This window comes from Phalangium opilio, unplaced genomic scaffold, assembly GCF_054372755.1.
Source record: "Phalangium opilio isolate 3A_F unplaced genomic scaffold, DU_Popi_V2 ptg000053l_1, whole genome shotgun sequence".
NCBI lineage: Eukaryota > Metazoa > Arthropoda > Arachnida > Opiliones > Phalangiidae > Phalangium > Phalangium opilio.
The window spans coordinates 2,354,885-2,374,647 of NW_028324172.1; the positions used below are offsets into that span (position 1 = coordinate 2,354,885).

The 19,763-nt window shown below is 37.0% G+C and overlaps 2 protein-coding genes across 2 annotated transcripts; one reads left to right on the forward strand and one right to left on the reverse strand.

The window, feature by feature from the left end:
• Positions 1-3,145: 3,145 nt before the first annotated feature.
• On the forward strand, positions 3,146-4,655 carry LOC149672395 (uncharacterized). The gene is made up of 4 exons (XM_089840183.1): positions 3,146-3,802; positions 3,869-4,149; positions 4,236-4,405; positions 4,487-4,655. Exons 1-4 carry the CDS (start codon positions 3,259-3,261, stop codon positions 4,653-4,655), a joined length of 1,164 nt encoding a protein of 387 aa, XP_089696309.1. The 5' UTR covers positions 3,146-3,258.
• Positions 4,656-6,929: 2,274 nt separating this feature from the next.
• On the reverse strand, positions 6,930-8,885 carry LOC149672396 (uncharacterized). The gene is made up of 2 exons (XM_089840184.1): positions 8,180-8,885; positions 6,930-8,112 (listed from the first exon to the last, which is right to left on the reverse strand). The coding sequence occupies exons 1-2, from the start codon at positions 8,883-8,885 to the stop codon at positions 7,310-7,312; spliced, it is 1,509 nt and encodes a 502-aa protein (XP_089696310.1). The 3' UTR covers positions 6,930-7,309.
• Positions 8,886-19,763: the final 10,878 nt, after the last annotated feature.

The following is a 19,763-nucleotide window of genomic DNA, read 5'->3' on the forward strand; positions in this document are numbered from 1 at the left end:
ATCTCTCTTTCTGTGGCTCAATATGTTCTCCTTAATTTAAAAAACGTCAGGTATTGTATAATATATCTTGCTCCTCAATTTCGCCACGTTTGTTTGTTTGATGAATTTAATGACAAACTTAATTGGGTAAACTTTGGAAAGTTTGAACATTAGTGGTGGACTTCCATAAATAAAACTTTATTATACTTTACTAGCTGTTCCCTGTGGCGTCGCCTACATGTCCTTTAACTTTGTGTGCCGGCCCATAAACACCTTAAAGTTTCCAGTACGCAAGGCCATGAAAGGGCCTCTTAATGTAAAATACTTAGGGTCCTTGCGCTAGACTACTTGGCTTGTGAAGGGAAATTATAACGTCACATTTAACATTAATTTTGATACGAAGCCAAATGGCCGATTGGCTCTATTTCGTTATAAAAGAAGAAAAATCCCAACATTCCAAAGTCAACCGTGGGAACAAAAACTGCAATAATTTACCAAAATGTTAGATATAAAATTATCGATATGACAGAAATTTCCAATTTCGATGGTATTGGATAGAGCTACGATTAAATCAGCAACAATTAAGTTATTCGACTAAAAAAATATATTTAAATTTATCAGTATAAAACCCTTGTGTCCCATTCGACCGAATCCCATTCGACCAAACGCGTTTCCCATTCAACCGAAAACAGCCCAAATGTGCGGTTTTGGGAAAATATATATCAAAATTTAAAAAGCAAACGTTTTCACTTTTTTTTAAGGAATTTTTTTACCCTACAGTTTTTGATATTGATGTTTGAAATGCAAAATTGAATTTTAAGAGTGATTGATAATGGAGAGAATTGCATTGTTTTGGAAAAGGTGGCAGCTAACTAGTATGGAGAATGTTTTGGAAAAGGTGGCAGATAACTAGTATGGAGAATGTTTTGGAAAAGGTGGCAGCTCACTATTAGGAGAATATGTTGGAAAAGGTGGCAGCTAATTAGTAGGAGAATGTTTAAGAAAAGGTGGAAGCTAACTAATAGGAGTATATTTTGGAAAAGGTGGCAGCTAATTAGTAGGATAATAACCTAACCTAACCTAACGAAACTTACAATTTCCTTCTATGGGTTTGAACCCGAGCCTCTGAATTAAAAGCCTGATATTCTACCATGCTGCTGCGGTGATTCGAAATCCTCACACACATTTAATTAACTAATTCTTTCAAATAAATTCACATTCAGCAGAAACCCTTCATTGGGCTAGAAATTTAAATATATTCGCCATAAAAAACCAAAAAGCGGTTTCTATCCAATGGGACTATACCTATAAAACAACCTCGATAAATATTATAGTTGAAATGAAAAACTTGGGAACACATTCGAAAATAAATAAACTATGTCGACTTAGATGGACATTTTTTTTAAATGCCCATCTATTTATGAATGGGAACTTGTGGAACGTTTGATTAATTATACTTAATTCAATGTGATTACTGTATATAAATTTACTAGCTGTTATCCGCGGCGTCGCTCGCGTGTAACAAGAACTTCCATCAAAATGGTATAAAGAATGGGTAGATTTTACTGATGACAAATAGTTATTACATAACCAAACGGAGTAAAAAATGGTTTTAAACGAGTCTTAACATACGTCTCAAATATCTGATCTGAATCAATACTGAAACAAATCCCTTTATCTGGGAGCACCTCCCAGCCAAGTCGAGCACTGACATCCTTTTCTCGAAGCAACTCGTGGCACTTTTAAGCCCACTGTAACTTCGTGATGGGTACAGGTAAAAGTCTGAAATTTTGCTTGCCACGAGGACTGTCAATCCTAGCTATAGTTTCCAAATTTCAAGTTCCTACCCTATATACTTTTCGAAATATCGCAGGTTAAATTTACCTTATTTTGTCACTCACTCACTCACTCACCGATCATCAAAATTCTAAGGTACTTCTAGGGGAGATAGAAACTTAAAATTCATGATTTAGTTTTCATTTATTTTATAGGGTGTTTCCGCGAGAATAAAAAGGGAGAAGAAATAGGGGGCGAAAACCGGTTTTCAGGGCATGTCAACATGGCGTCCTAACGTGGCCAGAGCGGGCAGCCGGCAAGGGGAGAGGAAAGGGGGTAGGTAACTTGACGTCACGCGCAAAGACCCTATAAAGCACAGAAAAATTAAAACAACCCGAAATTTTTATAAAATTGTTCTTTAGTTCTTTATTTTAAAACTAGATGGCGCTGCCGTCTTTTCAACAGAAATAGTGTGTGTTCTTGATGAAAGGACGTAATGCTCCAAAGTTAACCGAAAGTTAAATATATATTAAAGCTAATAGGAGTAGTAGCATAAGGACATTATCTCTCTCTCTAAGGGCCCAAGATTCTATGTTACGGTTGAAATGTATGTATGTCCGATTTGGTCAGCCATCCGTCTCATCTCAAGTGGTATAATATTTGTACAGCCTAAACAGAGGCCGAGCGCATTCGCTGCAGTGTAACCCGGCATTGAACATTATTCCCTCCTTCAAAGATTTCTCACGACAGCTCTTCGTGATTTTTACTAAGCGCGAATTTACCTCTTGTGTCTGAGAGAGCTGGGGGGTTCTGGAAATTCTCTTACTTATTTTTTCCCCTCAGTCCTTCCTCTCTCGCGTCTCGCCACTCGCCTCCCCGCCTGTTTTAGTTTGATTCCCAACCGCTTGGGAGCGTTATCTCAGAGCTCGCCTCTAGACCACGACCGGCTTAGGATATCGGTCGTGGCTGATTTTGAAAATTATTTTTCTCTCCCGCGAATTTGACGAAAAATTCGGAAGGATCCCCTATACAAAATCTACGTCACATCTAGCAGAACTAGATGTTTTTCTAATAGATGCGCTTGGGCCCTTAGAGAGAGAGATAATCTCCTTATGGTAGTAGTTTAAGAGAAATGTGTCGTAACTGATGCTACCAAAAGGGGATAGAGTAGAAAGGGTGGCACTTAAAATCTCGCATTGGACCTGTAATATGAGGAACCCCCTTAGCCCTCTAGAAAAGTTCCATCCCCCCTTGAAGAGTCGGCGGAAGAGTTATCCAAATAGCCTTAGCACTGAAACGGGTCGTTATAAGGCTTGAAAAAATAGTTCTTTGCTTTATGTACGTCTGCTATTTATCGCGTCTTTGGAGAAATCTTTCTTGTGTGCTTGGACTTTTAAATCGGAGTCGTTTCAAAGTTAAATTCAAACTCGTTTCGGTTGATAGGTGAACTGTTTGAAACTATATTTTTAGTGAAGACTAGTTAATGACAAACGTTATATTAAAATGCCGCGTACTAAATCTAAAGCCGAGTTAGATGCAATGCCTACCAAAAACCAGTCAACTCAATGCCATATTGGGATTTCTTTTGGCGGTAAGAAAGAGATCGGTATTCAAGCCTTTGCAAGGAGTGATTTGTACGACAGCATTGTGAAGGGGAGACAGTCTATTTGTTGTGATTGTAAGAACAAGACCGTTATTAATGAAAAAACGACCAAACCAGGGTCAATGGCTGTTGTTTTGCCGCATTCCAAAACAACAAACGACCGCCCAAAAATAGTTGCTAAAGGAATAAATGTGAATAAAGAAAGTCAAACGGAGATATTTGGGTTTATCGTTGCACCTGATAAATGGGATGAAATAAACAGCTTTTCAAATTCCCGAAAAAGAAAGACATTTGTTGATAAACAATGTGGTACCATTGATGAAGATTATCCCTGTAAGAAACCAGCTTTAGAGGTAACGAAAGAAGCGATAGTTGTAGAAGAAAAAGCCACGTTACCCGCTGCCATATTGGCTATTAAATCATTTTTGGAAAACCTAAAGCCAAGTAGGTGTATTGATGAGCTATAGAATATTGCTAAAGTGATTATCTAATTAATTTCTTTATATATAGTTGATATTTGTTTTTCACTTTCAAAAACATACGACGGCCGGTTCGATTTCCTTGAGGTTTCGCTTGAAAAGGGATTATTGGAAGTGACACCATCCTTCTATTTGGAACCATCACGGTTAAGGTTTTCATCTGATGGGAAACTCTATGTTAAAACGCTTTTCAAGAAAGTCACGGAAGAAACCTTTTTCAATTTTGAAAATCAGCGTCTAAATGTAGACGTTGTTAATAATTCTTTGGCCACGTTAACGAACAAACACGTTTTTTGCCCTGGAATAGCAAAGGTAGCATATCAATTCTTAAACTTATATATCTTTTGTGAAAGCTAAATTTCCCTTAAATATAATAAATTGCAATTCCTGTTATATAGGAAGAATGTGTTGGTTTGGAAAATACCAAAAATTTAGAGAAAGTTGATTATCCTTTTGAAAGGTATCAATCTCAAAAATGCTCAGTGTGGTTTGTTCATCCTATCAATGCGTCAAAGGAGAAGATTCGGGACAAAATTTATCAGTGTAATGGTTGCCGCATTTTAAAATGGTATATATTCTTAATTAGGGATTCTGTTGGAACTGAAAGTATGAAAGTTATTTGTATTAAGAATCATTATTTACTATTTAGGTACATTAGAGATTGCCAAAAGAAGCAAGCTCAAGTCACTCCTAAAACCACATTAAAGAGGCAGTTGGTTCAATCAAGGTGTAGAATGAGTGTCTTGACCCCAAGATCGAAGCGAAATCGGCTGCTCAAATGCAAACGAAATAGGTCATCGTTAAACCATAAAATTTAACATCTAGAGAGGAAGCTGCGAGAGACAAGCTTGGAACTCAGCACTGCTCAGGATAAACAAATGAGGGCTATTGTTGATGACATAAATTTAAATGGCCAGGAAGAGTTACAAAACATTTTCGAACAAGCGATGAAAAAAAACAAGCTTATGGGATTAGCGTTGAAAAAGGCTTATGAGGCCAATAGTAAAGGTCGTACCGAAAACGACTTCCAAAAAGATCAAGAAAGGTGTACCACTGGATCAAAAGGCAATCGATGGAGCCCCTTAACCTATAGGCTTTGCAAAGCTGTGTATGCCTGCTCACCTGCAGCCTATGAAAGGTTTCGCTCCTTTGAAATTTTAAATCTACCAAGTTGTCATACATTAAGAAGAAAAATTCGTGAAATACCCAGTAAAGCTGGAATTGACTTAATTCATCTTAAAAATGAGGTCAAGAGGTTTGAGGAGCATTCAAAAAACCATCCTGAGTTCAACAATCCTCCCAAAGAAGGCGCACTGATATTCGATGAAGTTAAAATTATTGGAAAAATGATCTGGAATTCGAGAAATGGAGAATTCATAGGAACGGCAATGGATGATGATGAAAACGCGTCTTTGGCAGACTTATTCAAAGTTCAAAAAGTTCAAGAAATACTGGAAGCTGAATACGCTCTCCAGTATCTTTGGCGATGTACCTCTATGAATTTTGATGTAATTGGGCCCTACTTCATGTTTTCAAAGCCAGTAACACATGCCGCTATTTCGACCACTTACTGAAGTGCTTATATGCATTCCATACCGTTGGTTTTGAAACTGGAATTATTGTGTGCGATGGTGGGAGCAGCAATATGTCTGCATTACGTCATAGCTTAGGTATGACAAAAGCGATTCAACCTACAGTCAAGGAAGATGGTTCCTTCAACTTCAGGATTAGCACAAAAATGCCAAATTATTATGTTAGTGGAGCTTCAATTTATTGGATGGTGTGCCCGAGTCACCAGCTCAAAAACATGATTAACGGTCTCAATCATTCACAAGAGGGTGAAATCAGAGATTTCACTAAAAACGGCATACGATTCGGCTGGAAAGAAATCGTCGACATGAAAAAACGAGAGGACGATAGAAGAGACAATGATGAATTGGTCCAAGTAAAGGGACTCCAGCAGTCACACGTAGACCGTGATTCGTGGACCAAACTCAATGTGTTCCCAGCTAAAATAATGCAACAGATGGAAGTTTTAGGAGAACTTTATAACTACGCTAATCCAATGTTTGAGAAAGAGCCTTTAGACAAACCCAATGTCATGGCGTGTCATGATTATCTAAGCGCTTGTCACAAACTTTTTGAAACTGGATTACTGTCCGGGGACAGAGTTTACGACCTGCAATCAGCTCCGATAAAATCTATGCTAGATGGATTAAGTTACTTCGAAGAATGGGCTTCCGAAAGAACCGCTGATCAAGAACGAATGACTAATAACCGCAAGTTCCTCGCGTGGCAAACTTTTGAACTCTTACGAATTTCAGTCTTTGGATTCATTGACTATGTTAAAGATTTCATTGCTCGTCATCCAAACCGATACATATATCCTGTAAGGATAAATGGTTCCGCAGTGGAAACCCTATTCAGTCAAATGAAGTACGTAACAGCCAGTAAACTTTCTAGTATAAATTACCGTAGTGCTCGACGAGCCATTTTAATTAAATCAAGCACAAAAACATCCCAAAATGCTGAAGCTTGTTATCGTAAAGTTAATCTGAATGTTTCTGACCAATAAATATTTGAACACATTTTAATTGAAACGTCTTTTATTATTGGACATTGTTTTCCTTTAAAGGGAGGGTTAAAAGGAAAATAAAGTGATTTGTTTTTCGATTCTTCTACTAATTATAAGAGCTATCCGCATAGTGAAACATCCAGGAAGTATCTACGAATGATTTTAAAATTCAAATTAGTTTCAGATTTCATCGATAACTTGAAACAAGACCCTCGGACCAATCGCGTAACGCCCTGCCTTCTTCTAAATAACATTCCTGTGGCACGCTCTACATCGCGCGTAATTTGTATCAAATGTCGCGCTAAATTTCATTCGACATGGAGCGTGCCACGCGAACTTTATTAAAAAGAAGGCAGGGCGTTACGCGATTGGTCCGAGGGTCTTGTTTCAAATTGTCTATGAAATCTAATCTAATTTGAATTTTAAAATCATTCGGAAGTACTTCCTAGATGTTTCACTATGCGGATCGGTCTTATACTTAGGTGAAGAATCGAAAAACAAGTCACTTTATTTTCCTTTTCACCCTCCCTTTAAAGGGAGAATGAAAGTATCTGGCAACAATTATTGTATTGTTATCGTAGATATTATCACATTTTACATGGTTTCGTGATATTATCAAAATAAACAGGAACTAAACTTCAATTAGAGGAACTAATTAACAAATATCAACATTGTTGCACTTTAGGATGGACTTAGTATTAATTATTGCATTTTATGTACGAGTTTATAACATCCTTTAACGTTGAAACTTTTATCACTAAAGAGTATCACATATTTTTAAAATTTACGATATTATCACATTAAACAGGTACTACAATTAAGTTGGAGGAACTAGTGAGACAGTGAATATTTTAACCTTACAATTAGATTTGTACTTTGATGCTACTGATAAACGTATTAATCGTAACTATAATCAACGCATAGTTTCTTTTTAATAGTTCTTCCAGATCTTGAGACATTTGGATTTTGCACATTACCAGATATTGACGTATTGCACATATAATTTTGACTTTTTTTATTCAGTGTATTTTCATTTTTGTCGGGGTTTTCCACTTCGAAGCTATCAACCATGGACTCTAACGACATTGATAGTTTCTTCATATTTATTCTTCTTCTTTTAATCACAGTCTTCATTAAAGGCATGGTCGGGCTGCTGATGATTTTGCTGCAATCAGTGTTTTTGGGCGTAGCATGTTCCGGGTTTAATGACGTTGACGTACAGGAGTTATTCGCCTCGGGAGCTGTACTGACTTTAGAGGTTTCACTTTTCAATGGAGATTTCATCACCTTTGGTTCTGACTTTTTAATTCCTGTCTTTTTATTTTTCAATGGAGATTTCTTCACCTTTGGTACCGACGTTTCAATTCTGGTCTTTTTATTTTTCAATGGAGATTTCTTTACCTTTGGTTCTGACTTTTTAATTCCTGCCTTTTTTGATTTATTTTTCATTCCGTACAACATGCATCTCAAAGTTTGACCACCCAAGCCTCTTCTTCCTTTTTTCTCATTTCTTTCTCGAATTGCTCCTCGGATCAAATCTGCTATTTTAGCATGTACAAGTTTCCGTTGGAAGACAATTCTAAATTCTTCCAGTTGCTTTTCAGTGAAACCAGATTCTATAACCTCCTGGATTTCCTTAATAATGTTGTGAAATTGGGCTTTGAATGTTTCGTCAGACCTTACGCTTTTTGCTGTCTCCTCTGAAACCAAGAAAACAATAATTAACGCTAATAACGTTTAAAACAAACTAATACCAATAATACATACTGATAGCTTTTCCGGGATAGGGACTCTGTGCCCATACTCGATATTCTTCAACCACTTTAGTTATTATTCGTGTGACGTATGGTATAAAAGTCTCATTTGCTATAAACAAGCCTCCATTATTTATCCGCGTTATAGCTGGTGGGATATTTTTAATTTTTTTAAAATTTCTAATGGCAAGGGCAATTTGGTAATTTGTTAAGGCTTCTGCATGTTGTTTAGGGGTCAGCTTTCTTGGTTGGTTCTGTCTTGACAGCTGGATACCTTTTTTATTGACTTTCCAAATTTCCCCTAACACTCCCCCAACAATACGGTTCATGCTATATAAGCGATCTGTTTTTAAATGTCGAAGTTTGACTTTTTGAGCAGCTTCAAGAGTAATGTCTGAACTATAAGAATGCTTCTTCTTAAAGAATCTTTCCACTTTATTGTCCACATTTTCTTCTATATCTTGAATTCTTTTCCGCCTCGCTCTTACGTCTAACACCTTCCAACCAATCCAGTGAATTACGTTCAACAGTTCAGAAAAACAGCTAAGTTCGTAAATAATTACTGGGGAAACACCATTTTCTCCATGTACTAATTGATAAAGCCATTTACTCCAAGAATGTAAAAACGTAGAATATTCCCCGTGAGCATCACATTCATGTTTCGAAATCAACAAACTATATTGAGTGTTCATATTTTCTAATAGTTCTTTTAAACTCATTTTTGAACAGCACCTCTATCAATTGCCTCCTTTTACCCGACTCATCAGTCAGAAAAAAATCATTTTCGAGATTAGCTAAATTAAAAATTTCCTCAACACTAGCTCCTTCGTTCATATTCAATAACCCTTGGTCACGACTCACGAGTTAACTCACGTCCGTTACAAACCTCAGACTAAAATTAGCAGACGACGAAATATTTCCCTTTGACATCGCTTGGGGTGCTAGAGTCGAAGCACTATTTTCTAGAAAGAAAATGTTGCTGTGGCAACGACCAACGCTCACCATGATTGGGCAGCTTTTATGGGAGGTGAGAGGGGAGACAGTTAGTTCCTCATATTACAGGAAATCTACAGCCAAAGCTAGAATAGCCTTAGAGTGCCACCCTTTCTACTCTATCCCCTTTTGATGCTACATTCTTATATTAGGATATCGCGTACAATCGTTATTGCATATTCTCTGCGGGTCGAAAGGGGTAATTCAGCGTAAATATGGACAAACGTTAGCGATTATATTGGCAAACGAAGTATCATGAGAGGGTCTTGTTTTAATATAACTACCGAAGTATCACGAGAGGGTCTTGTTTTAATATAACTACCGAAGTATAACGAGAGGATCTACAAAAAGAAGTGAGATCCTATGAAAAACATTAACAAGTACAAAAATGGGCCAAGCCACGCTCGTGCCCTCTCCGCCGTAAAACGTTCTGAGATCCCATGTAGAGCCAAGTCTGCCCTTTGTTCTCATTCAATCGCCAATTGAACAATTATGTTATAAATTAAGTCCTTTTCCTAATTAATAACCAATATTCTTTGACTCTATCATTATTATACATCTTTGTTCGTATCAAAAATATCGTGACTTGGCAAGCGCAGGTAATTACCTTATAAACGTGTACATAAGGTTATGCATAACTCGCCTTATAAACTTGTACATATCCCCTCGACCATAAAGGATTTAGTAAATATCCCTTCGATTTTTTTAAAATCGGCAACGATTTAGTGAATATCCCCTCGACTTCCTTTTAAAATTACTTACTTACGTAAATCATTAAGAAATGTCAAACGAATTAATTATACGATAAAATAAATTAATAATAGTAGGCTAGCGAATTTCATGGAAAGCTTGGTTAAATTATTTACTGTAAATTTGTTTTAATGTAAATTTAAGTACTATTGCAATTATCAGGAGATAATGTATTATCAGAATGGCCGAATGTAAGCGAGAAAATAAGTAGCGTATGATTATAAAAAGTAAACCTTTAGACCATTTTTTAGAAAACGTAAAAGTAGGCAAAAATAATCGTTAATGTTATCACTAAAAATATATTGATCTACCGATATGAGATTTCATTAGTTGTAATTTTGTACTTGATAATCAGATTGGAATGTTCGAGTCTTGAATACGTTTCTATGTAACAACGCGCCTATTTAATCCTGACTAGTCATACTTTGACATTAAACCATTTTAAGTAATAAATCACGAGTCATGTTTTTAATTAACGGCACACGTCAACGCAGTAACTCTCTCTCTGCAACGGCTAAAGGAAGGGACAGTTTACATTTATGACTCGAAAGAGTCTAATATAAATCCTTGTCGTGTTGTAACACGTTCTGAGAAAAATTGCCACTATTGTGACCTCAAAACAAGCGACATCACGAATTTTGGTTGGTTGGTTCAAAATAATTTAACGACGGCCTCTGCGTAAAAGAGAAGACCAATAGGTAAATATATAAAGTAGGAGGAGCTAACTGAAAAATATAACAAATCGTCACGAGTGACGTTTTTAGTCTTGAGAAATGAGGCTCGCGATCAGAATCGTAAGAGCATGGCTAAAGAATGCGCGTGAGGAAATTTGTTTTCATGCTATATAGGATAGCTTGAAAAGCGTGATGAGGATTTGTTATTTGTGAAGAAGTTCAGCAAGACCAAATACTTTATATATCCACCTTTTATCTCCAACCTAAACTGCAGTTTCAGTTGCGTTTTGCAGAAACGTTTTACAGCATAGGTACTTAGTGTTTCCAAGAAGTGATATCTCGTTTATTAGGGAGAAAGTATAAATTCGCCGCATTTCCAGCTTTATCTCAAGTCCAAACGTAGGTCGGGAGTTAGTCCCAGCCGCTAAATTACAACCAGCATATCATTGGTTCTTGAAAACACACGTCAGCGCGACGCGAATGAAGAAAATTACGTATTTTCCGACTCAGAAGAGGCGAAATAGCCCGGCCTGCGTTTACGTCCCCCCTTGTATTTTAAAAGAGGGACTGGGACTATGGCGCGGGAATACTTAGGAAACTTAAACTTTCTCCCTAATAAACTATATATCATTTCTTGGTGTTTCGGTGAAGTTGAAACCTATTATAGCTTTAAAGGGTTAGCTTAGTGATCCTTGCAGTAATATTGGGCGTTCCCGGCAGTGTGTCGCTAGCAATTGAGGATCGCCCGTAGGTCGGCAATTCAGATAGTACTTTCCAAATTTGTTAGTTCTTTGCAACATTTCATGGTTTTATTTTACAAATTTGGCATTGCAATAAACGTTACAGATTGAACTTTATTAAACCTCGAGAGGTTACTTCTCGATATACACCGAAAGATGTCAGTGGCACAGAAGAAATAATCCTTTTTTTCTTAGCTCTTCAAGATAAAGTAAGACAGTTGTACCAAGTTTTAGGTTCCTCTTGGATCACTGGTTAAATCACAAAACATATTAGGTGTGAACATATTTTTTTTTGAATTGGTCATTTTTGGTGACTTTGGATTCTATCTTCAAGCACATGATATTATTTTCACAGTTAGTGAATCATCACAATAAAGAAAAGGGCGTTGGTGACTTTTGCCTAAGCTTGATAAGGCTAGTGCATTAGGTCTGATTGGTTCCTGCTTTTGGCAAGGTAAAATTCGTGTCTAGAAGATTAGCCAGAAATATGCTAGGGGTGATAAAGGAGCCGCCTGTTGCTTTAAGTTGAATATTTCGTACAACGTTTTCTGATTTAACCCCGGGGTCAAAAAAAGTCTAAGACGCTGTGATGAACAACACTTCCCACTAAACCTTAAATATTTATTTTAATTTTAGGTACTGGACGTTATCTTGTTCCTATTTACTCCAGTAGTGAACTCATTTATTAACCACCTTACTAACAGCATTATATTGGACAGATACTTTATTTACACCTGTGTTGAAAAGGAAAGAGCTAAAACCAGTTCTTACTCAATAAATGGATTTTCAAATGAAATTTGGGAAATTTTCATAACTTTTATCATATTTTTATCACTACTTTCGAAGCTTTCGCAAATTGTCGTACCGAAAGACTGCAATGCCCGATTTCGTTCATTGCCCAATTCTCTGTGGTTCTATTTGGCAGGAATTCTTCATAACTGTTACGTATATGCTCATCACATAGAACCAGGGATAGATGTAATTTTAGAAGCAGGAATAGAGAACAGGTTAATTTGGGCGCGCGTCAAAGTAACAGATCCCCTTCCACGGGACCGAGGGGTATGAAAGAAGAGGCCTATCATAGTGACAGAGTTAAAAGTAATACGTATTTTTCGCCCCCCCCGTCAGTAACGTCCTCAAAGCGTAGTTTAAGTGGGCCAACAAGATAAATAAAAATTTTTTACGCGTTGAAGGGAGGGGCTCTAGACTGGGCTAGTAGTCGGATTGAAATAAATACTATCCGTTCTCTATTCGTGCTTCTAATTTTTTTTCCGATATCTTTGTATTAGCATAAGTTTATAAGATATGTTTCATAATAATTACACTTCATATACTTCGAAATGCTAGAGACTTATAGCTCGAGTAAGTTCGAGAACGACAAGCGAGAATTGACTACAATCGGTTAATTTTGCATGACGTTCATCTTCCTATTTAGTCTGTACTAAGCCTTTGACAGCGCCTCACCAAACGTCGCTTTACGAGAATCTATGTCCTACGTCGCTTCACGACAAGCTCCAGTTTGTAACCAGTGACAAACTTATGGAACATATCATATGAACTAATGCTATTAGCAAAAAGGAAATTTTTAACAAAATGACATGAAATGTCACCGAATATTTACTAGCGCACAACCAACGACATAAACAAGGCCCATGCGGGCGCCAATTTTTTTATTTTTTTCCGGACCATTTAAATCGCCACGATTCTCCGCTAGAGGCGCGTTTAAGTCTAAAATAATTACGTTAACCTCACGTGGATATAAGTTTCGAACCTCGAGCGAGGGAGCGCGCGTCGGGATTTTATGTGCATTAAGCCTAATCAGCAAGTGTATTAAGAGACTAAGAAGCGCCATCTATCAACCACACAAGAGCGAGCCTTGTACATCTCGTTGGTAGTGACTAGCGACACGATTTGTGAACATTCGTGATTTTTTGGTCTTTTTCGGATGTGTTATTTTAACGATGGTGCTGAATATCAGCTCGTGGGAGGGGAAAAATCTCGACAATTTAATTTAAAAACTCCTGTAACATTTAAATCTAAATAGAACAGGTTTGTTTGTTAACTTAAATATAAATATTTCGGTCTAATGAACGACTAAATGAACCAATGATCCTTAAAAAACTGACGATTGACTATTAACCGATAAAGCCAAAGGAGACGTTAAAAAGTCTATTTTAATCTTATACGTCTTAGCTAGGACTTTTATGCGCATGCCTCTATGTATTACAAGCTATAGGATATAGGGGTGAGGGATTCTTCGACTGCCTATTCTTAGAGCTCAGGCAGTGAGCACAAAAATAGATTTGTGCTCCCTGGCTCAGGTTTCGGTCTCTCCGATGGGAGATTCATGCACGCGCACCTAGTTACCTTGGTTACGCGTATCACGTGACCACGCAAATCCCAATTCAATAAATAGCGGGTTTTTCATGCTATTTTAGGCTTTGAAGCAACGCCGCGTATATAAGGTGTTCACTGCACATGCAGTGATATTTTTTTAATTTTATCGGGCGTTAACTCGACTACCCCAAAGGCTTTAATCCATCTTAAACACTTACCTAGTAGAGGTTTAGGCGAGGGGTCGGTCATTCATAAAATCCCGTACGGTACCCGCGAAATTCAACTTAAGAAATCCGAAATCGATGCTGATTTCGAAATCCCATAAAAAAATCAAAAAATCAGTAACGAAATCACAAGATCAGTAAAGAAATCATAAAATCAGTAAAAAAAAATCATGAAATCAACAAAGAAATCGCGAAATCAACCAAAAAATCACGAAATAAGGAAAGAAATCGTGAAATCCATTACAAAATCCAAAATCAAAAGAAATCACAATATCCAACCGAGTCACGGGGAAAATCTCAAAATCCGAGGAAATCACGCGAAAAACCTCAAAATCCATCGAAATCTAGGGGAATATAGCAAAATCCTTCGAAATCACGGAAAAAATCTCAAAATTCCATGAAATCCACTGGATTTTATCAAATTCTGAAATCAAGCAAAATCCGACGAAATCAAATGAAATCCGACGAAATGAAACGAAATCCGACGAAATCAAATGAAATCCGACGAAATAAAACGAAATCCTGTGAAATAAAATTGGTTTTCGAAATCCCGTACACTTTTCCAAAACGTCCGACCCCTCGGGTTTAGGTGTAGGGAAAGAGTAAAAAACCGTTTCCTTTCAGTTTTATCTAAGAACCATAATTTACTATTAATAAAAAATAAAATAATGATAAATGTTCCGTTAAAGCACTAAAAAATTGCAGCGCGACGCATTAAGCCTTTACCAAAAGTTGAAACAACTAGTGGGCGCGGCTAAGAATCTCCGAGAACGAATGAAAACGCGGGAAACCACGGACGATAATCTGTAAGCGCGTTTCAATGGGAAAACGGGAAGTTGAAGACTCCTTCACCCCTATATCCTCCTAGTTTCAAGTTTATAAGTGTTGTATTTGCAAGTAATTAACAAAAAAATTCACATTTGGCAGCGCCTCCAGTCAAGATTAAAACCATAACGTTTCGAATTCTTCTTGGGACCTGGTTCTTGACATCGTCTATTCTCGTGGCGGCTTACTCTGGAAACCTCAAATCTGAGTATCTGTTGGGGAATGAGAAACGCATTGATAACATTCAAGATTTGCTTAACAGTAACATCACACCAATAGCTAGATGGTATTCTCCGATAATGGGGGATATAATGGTAAGAACTACTACCAGGTGTTAAGTTCAAACTACTAGGATTATTCGCAAATATTTTAATTCAAACTATTTATATAACTTCTTTGGAATATTTCAAACTATTTGGATAACTTCTTTGCAATATTTCAAACTATTTGGATAGCTTCTTTGGAATATTTCAAACTATTTCTAAAATCTTCTCTACTTAACAGATGTCCATTTTTATCATTTTACCCGATAAGAATACGTTGTAACTTTTAATTCCCGACAGCCATTTTTCCGCTAAGCCTATTTAACCAACAAGCAAAATTTTTTATTACCCGAGCCACTGGCCCTAGGCCATGCAATACGAAAAAATGGGGGGTGGCAGTTAGTATTTCACAAATGGCGCTAGATGTCGCTTTTCTGGGGTTTTAAACTGGCGGCTAATTCAAAACTAGGGGAAATTTTTGAAAGCTTGCAAGACAACGGTTAAAGTAAAGGTATTGAGGATAATATAGCAACTGACTTAAATAAAAAGACACATTAAAATTCAAACTGCAATATAAAAAGGCATGTATCATAGTGTGGGTAAAATGTATTTACATCTTTATGGGAGAAGTTTGTTCTTGAACCTTTTGTACGATCAAAAGTGGATGAGAGGAAAAGTATGAAAATGGCCAAAAGTCGCGAGTCATCAGAGTTTCGCCGTAGTTGACCGTTTTATTGGCGTAGCTATACTGGGCCTGTTCACTCCCTTTAAATAGGTCTTGTGTAAGTTGTGTTAATTCGCGGTTACGCGGTTACCGTCGTCTGCTATTGTGTATGCTAGAACTTCCTCGATTTGTGTTTGTAGTCAGGACAGAGTAGCTGGTAATGTTTTAAACAGTATTGGAAGGTATAAAATGGATTTTAGTAAGGTTATCGAAGCAATAGAAGAGCACATAAAACTAGATACGTTTAAAACAAATCTCAGTAATTTAGCTATAGCGCGAGCAGCTTGCGTAGTGATGCGCGTGATCAAGTGGGCTATGGTTAAACCAAGGAGCATAAATGTCTGAACTACTTTCAATCGCGAGTTTGCAAGTCCATCAGTTACTAGTAAACTAAATAGTTATTGGCGAAATTATGATGTCCGCGTTTTTTAACACAGGCTCTATGGCCATTGTCATACTTTCCCTCTCATCCACATTTGGTACGATTCTTTGCGATCTGTTAAATCTTTCGCGTAGTTGTCTAACAATGGTCTTATAAACTTTGTTAACAGTAGTTTCATTAATGCCAAATATGTATCACAGTCATATTTTAAAGCCTTTGCAAAATATGGTTGAATGAAATATACAAGTATCATCAATGAAGTGCATTGCTTCCTTCACAAAATCTGCAACATCAATTAAAATTTTCGTCAAATAATTGCTGGAATACCTTTATCTCTATCGATCTAGCAAATGTATTAAACTCAAAAGTTTTTGCGTTGGATCTAGGTTGAGAGACGCGATCCAAACACATTGATCTATTCATTGTAGTTGGGCTTCAGATTTAACTGAATTTGATGAAAAATACAATCATACATACCTAAGTATCATTTTAGCGACGAATTGCACTGCGTGGGAAATAAGGCGGTGCCACAGGACAAATGACCAGTTTAAAAATTGCCTGGTCGAGTCTAAAAATTAAATCGGAGGGGCTCAATGGTCCTCGGGACCACTAAGATAATTCAAGGGTAACTAGAGTCCAAACATTAACTCTAATAGTTTAATTATCCACTTCTCTAGTTTAGCAGACGGCGTGCCCTGGTCAATGGTCATTGTGAAATGGACCAGGTTATTTAGTCCAGTTTAAAAAAACCCTTATTTCCCACCCTGGTCCGCCATAAGCGAAAGACGTGACGTCATGCGAGACTGCGCAATACGAGTTTACTTTCGTCATCGCGAAAATTCTCCCCAGAAAAGAGCCATCTAACGGTTACTAAGCGCAAATTCAAAATGTCAAATAAAAAATACTTCTGTTGTGCATAATTTAAAAAACCAAAATTGGAAGTTTAAAAGCACTTTGATAGCCCGTGTCTCATTGTGGTTTCATATTGGTAATTAAATTTTTAGAAAGTCAAGGATAATGACGATACGGAAATTCGACGTCTAAATTATCGTATGACTGGCGGAGCGAGAGATAATCCTATCCACAAATTCTCTGAATACAACGACAATTTGGTTACTCTGTTACTACATGGTAAAGCCGCTGCAATGGAAACTCCAAGGCATTTAATGGCTGCGTTAGATCTACTTAAACCTCGACTCTCGGAAAATGGAAAAGAATTATACCAAGGAAAAGAGTCTATAACGTGGCGCCCAACTACTTTATATTTCAACAAGAACTTGTCTTTTGATATACTTCAGAATGCCGATGTGCTGTAAGTAATCAAACATTAAGTGTTATAATATAATATAAAGTGTTGGCAAAAATCTTTCACCGTGGAAGCGGATAATTAGTAATACCATGCATGAGTTCATAAGATATGTTCCGTAAGTTTGTCACTGGTTACTGAGAGCTTGTCATGAAGTGGCGAAGGTGAAACGTTATAGATTCTCGTAAAGCGATGCCTAGTATGGCACTTTCAAAGGCTTAGCATAGACTATATAGGAAGATGAGCGGTAAATCCGCGTGTACTCAATTTTCGCCTCTCGTTCTCGAGCTGTAAGTCTCTACCACTTCGAAGTAATGGAAGTGTTATCTCTTATGAACACAGTCATTATAGGTTATTATCCTATTTAGTTTTATAACATATATTGTGTTTTAAACTTTAATTTACAACTTATGAAATTTTGCTTATATTTGAATGATCCTGGTTGTTTCGATCAGTTCAGAATTTGATAACAAAATTATAATTTTGAAGCAGTTTCTACCTTCAGACTGTTTCGAAGTTTGTAAATATATAAACGATAAGCTGGAAAACACTCTTTAAGAGCTAGCAGGGCATGAAATGAGATGCGTAATTATTTGAGCAAAGCCTTTAGCAACAGCACGCGTTTGAGCTCATTTCCAGCAATAACCCTTGTTCCATAACTACGAAACTACCTATACTTCGTAATTCTTGAGACCTACTGAGAGCTTGTTTGAGCACGACGGACTTCCATCTTCTTATTTAGTCTGCTTTACTTGGCCTTTGACAGTGCCTCACGCCCTCACCAGGCGTCGCTTTATGAGAATCTATGACCTACGTCACTTCATGCCAAGCTCTCAATAACCTGTAGCAAACTTACGGAATATATCTTATTAGCTTATGCCCTTATCTTTACATTGTCTATGAAAGACCACTTTTTCTATGCAAACTATTGCTCGTTTCCATATTTATAATACAGTGAATGTTACATAAGCCTTTGCATATAAACTGGAGTTTCTGACATTTCATTTTCATATCAAATCCGATTTTTTTTTATTATTTTTGAAATTTAGTTTGTTATTTCCATATAAAGTTTAAAAATCCGTGGCAAAAAGGTATTTTGCCCCACGGTTTTTACCTGAAATAACTTGTCAACCCTTAAAATATGTCGTTCGTTTTCAGAGTTGCCAGATATGTCGAAACCGGTCAAGGACATTTAGTTCAACGAGAGGAAAGTAAAAAGTACGCCCAGTATTTTAATAAAATGCAACCATTCGACCAATCGGACCAAGTCGTATCAGTAACTCAGTTGCTGGTCATTTTCAAGATATGGAGTTGGCTGATAATAGTTTCGTGCAGCGTACAATTTCTTGAAATTCTCCTAAAATGTTGGCAAAACAATAATGTCGCTTAACCATAGCCTGTGCATAGATTGAGGGACTCAATTAATCGGAATTTCTTCGGAAATCCAAAACTAGACGGGTAATATACCCGAGAGAATTGTTTATGTTTTTCGCATTATATCGCGGAAAACGGAAAACTTTTCCTCTTTTTTTGGCCAATTTCGTCTTGGCCTTTCCTATTAATCTAAATTAGTGTAAACTCACATCATATATTCTTAAACTGAATGTTTGCTTTAATCAAGGATTATTGCTTTAATCTATTATTAAAATTAAATTATGATTTTTAGGAACTAACCTCATTCTTGAATCTTGAATGTTCTTAACGACCCTTAAAAATTCGAAACAGAACTATACAGCATGCTTTCGAGAACTATCTCTCTTTCTTCTATGCTTTCGAAAAATAAGATAGGTGGTGCCATATCGGTATTTCTTTTCCGTTTGACGGGGGTGGTGGAATAAATTATAAATGGAATAAAGTATAATAGGAATAAGGGATAATAACGAGCTGCAATATGTATAACGTCGTATTTGAAAACTAGAATAGAATAAGGTATAACTGTCCTAATATATAATGGGGAAAGGGACAAAATGATAAAATGTCAATCCTGGACTCAAGTATAATGACCCAGAAGCCAATATTGGAATAAAGTATAACTGGACTAGAGTATAACCGCAAAATTCTATACCGGAATAATTAATTACCGTGTCTCTGCAGGAAAGTTTTTGTTTGGTGTAGTTTGCTGTTTGCGAGGCTATATAGAGTGTCCATGTACCGTAGACAAATGAGTAAATATCGGGCAAATGTAATTAGAGGCTTCAATATTCCTACCTTTGAAGACAAAGCATACAAGATGCGCACTTCGGCAAGGTTCAAGAAGTGACCAACTTAGACTTATGAGGACATGATTAGTGCAAGTTCGATTTTTACCTCTCCAAGTGACGATGACGTCACGCAGAGTTATTACACTGGACGTGTCTGTGTGTGTGTCTGTCACCGCGT

Excerpts from the sequence above, each read along its gene's own strand:
- LOC149672396 (XM_089840184.1), bottom strand. The coding sequence starts at position 8,885 with ATGAGTTTAAAAGAACTATTAGAAAATATGAACACTCAATATAGTTTG. Across the intron at positions 8,113-8,179 it reads CTATCCCGGAAAAGCTATCA|AGGAGACAGCAAAAAGCGTA; the intron begins GTATGTATTATT and ends TCTTGGTTTCAG.
- LOC149672395 (XM_089840183.1), top strand. The coding sequence starts at position 3,259 with ATGCCGCGTACTAAATCTAAAGCCGAGTTAGATGCAATGCCTACCAAA. Across the intron at positions 3,803-3,868 it reads TTTGGAAAACCTAAAGCCAA|TTGATATTTGTTTTTCACTT; the intron begins GTAGGTGTATTG and ends CTTTATATATAG. Across the intron at positions 4,406-4,486 it reads GGTTGCCGCATTTTAAAATG|GTACATTAGAGATTGCCAAA; the intron begins GTATATATTCTT and ends TTTACTATTTAG.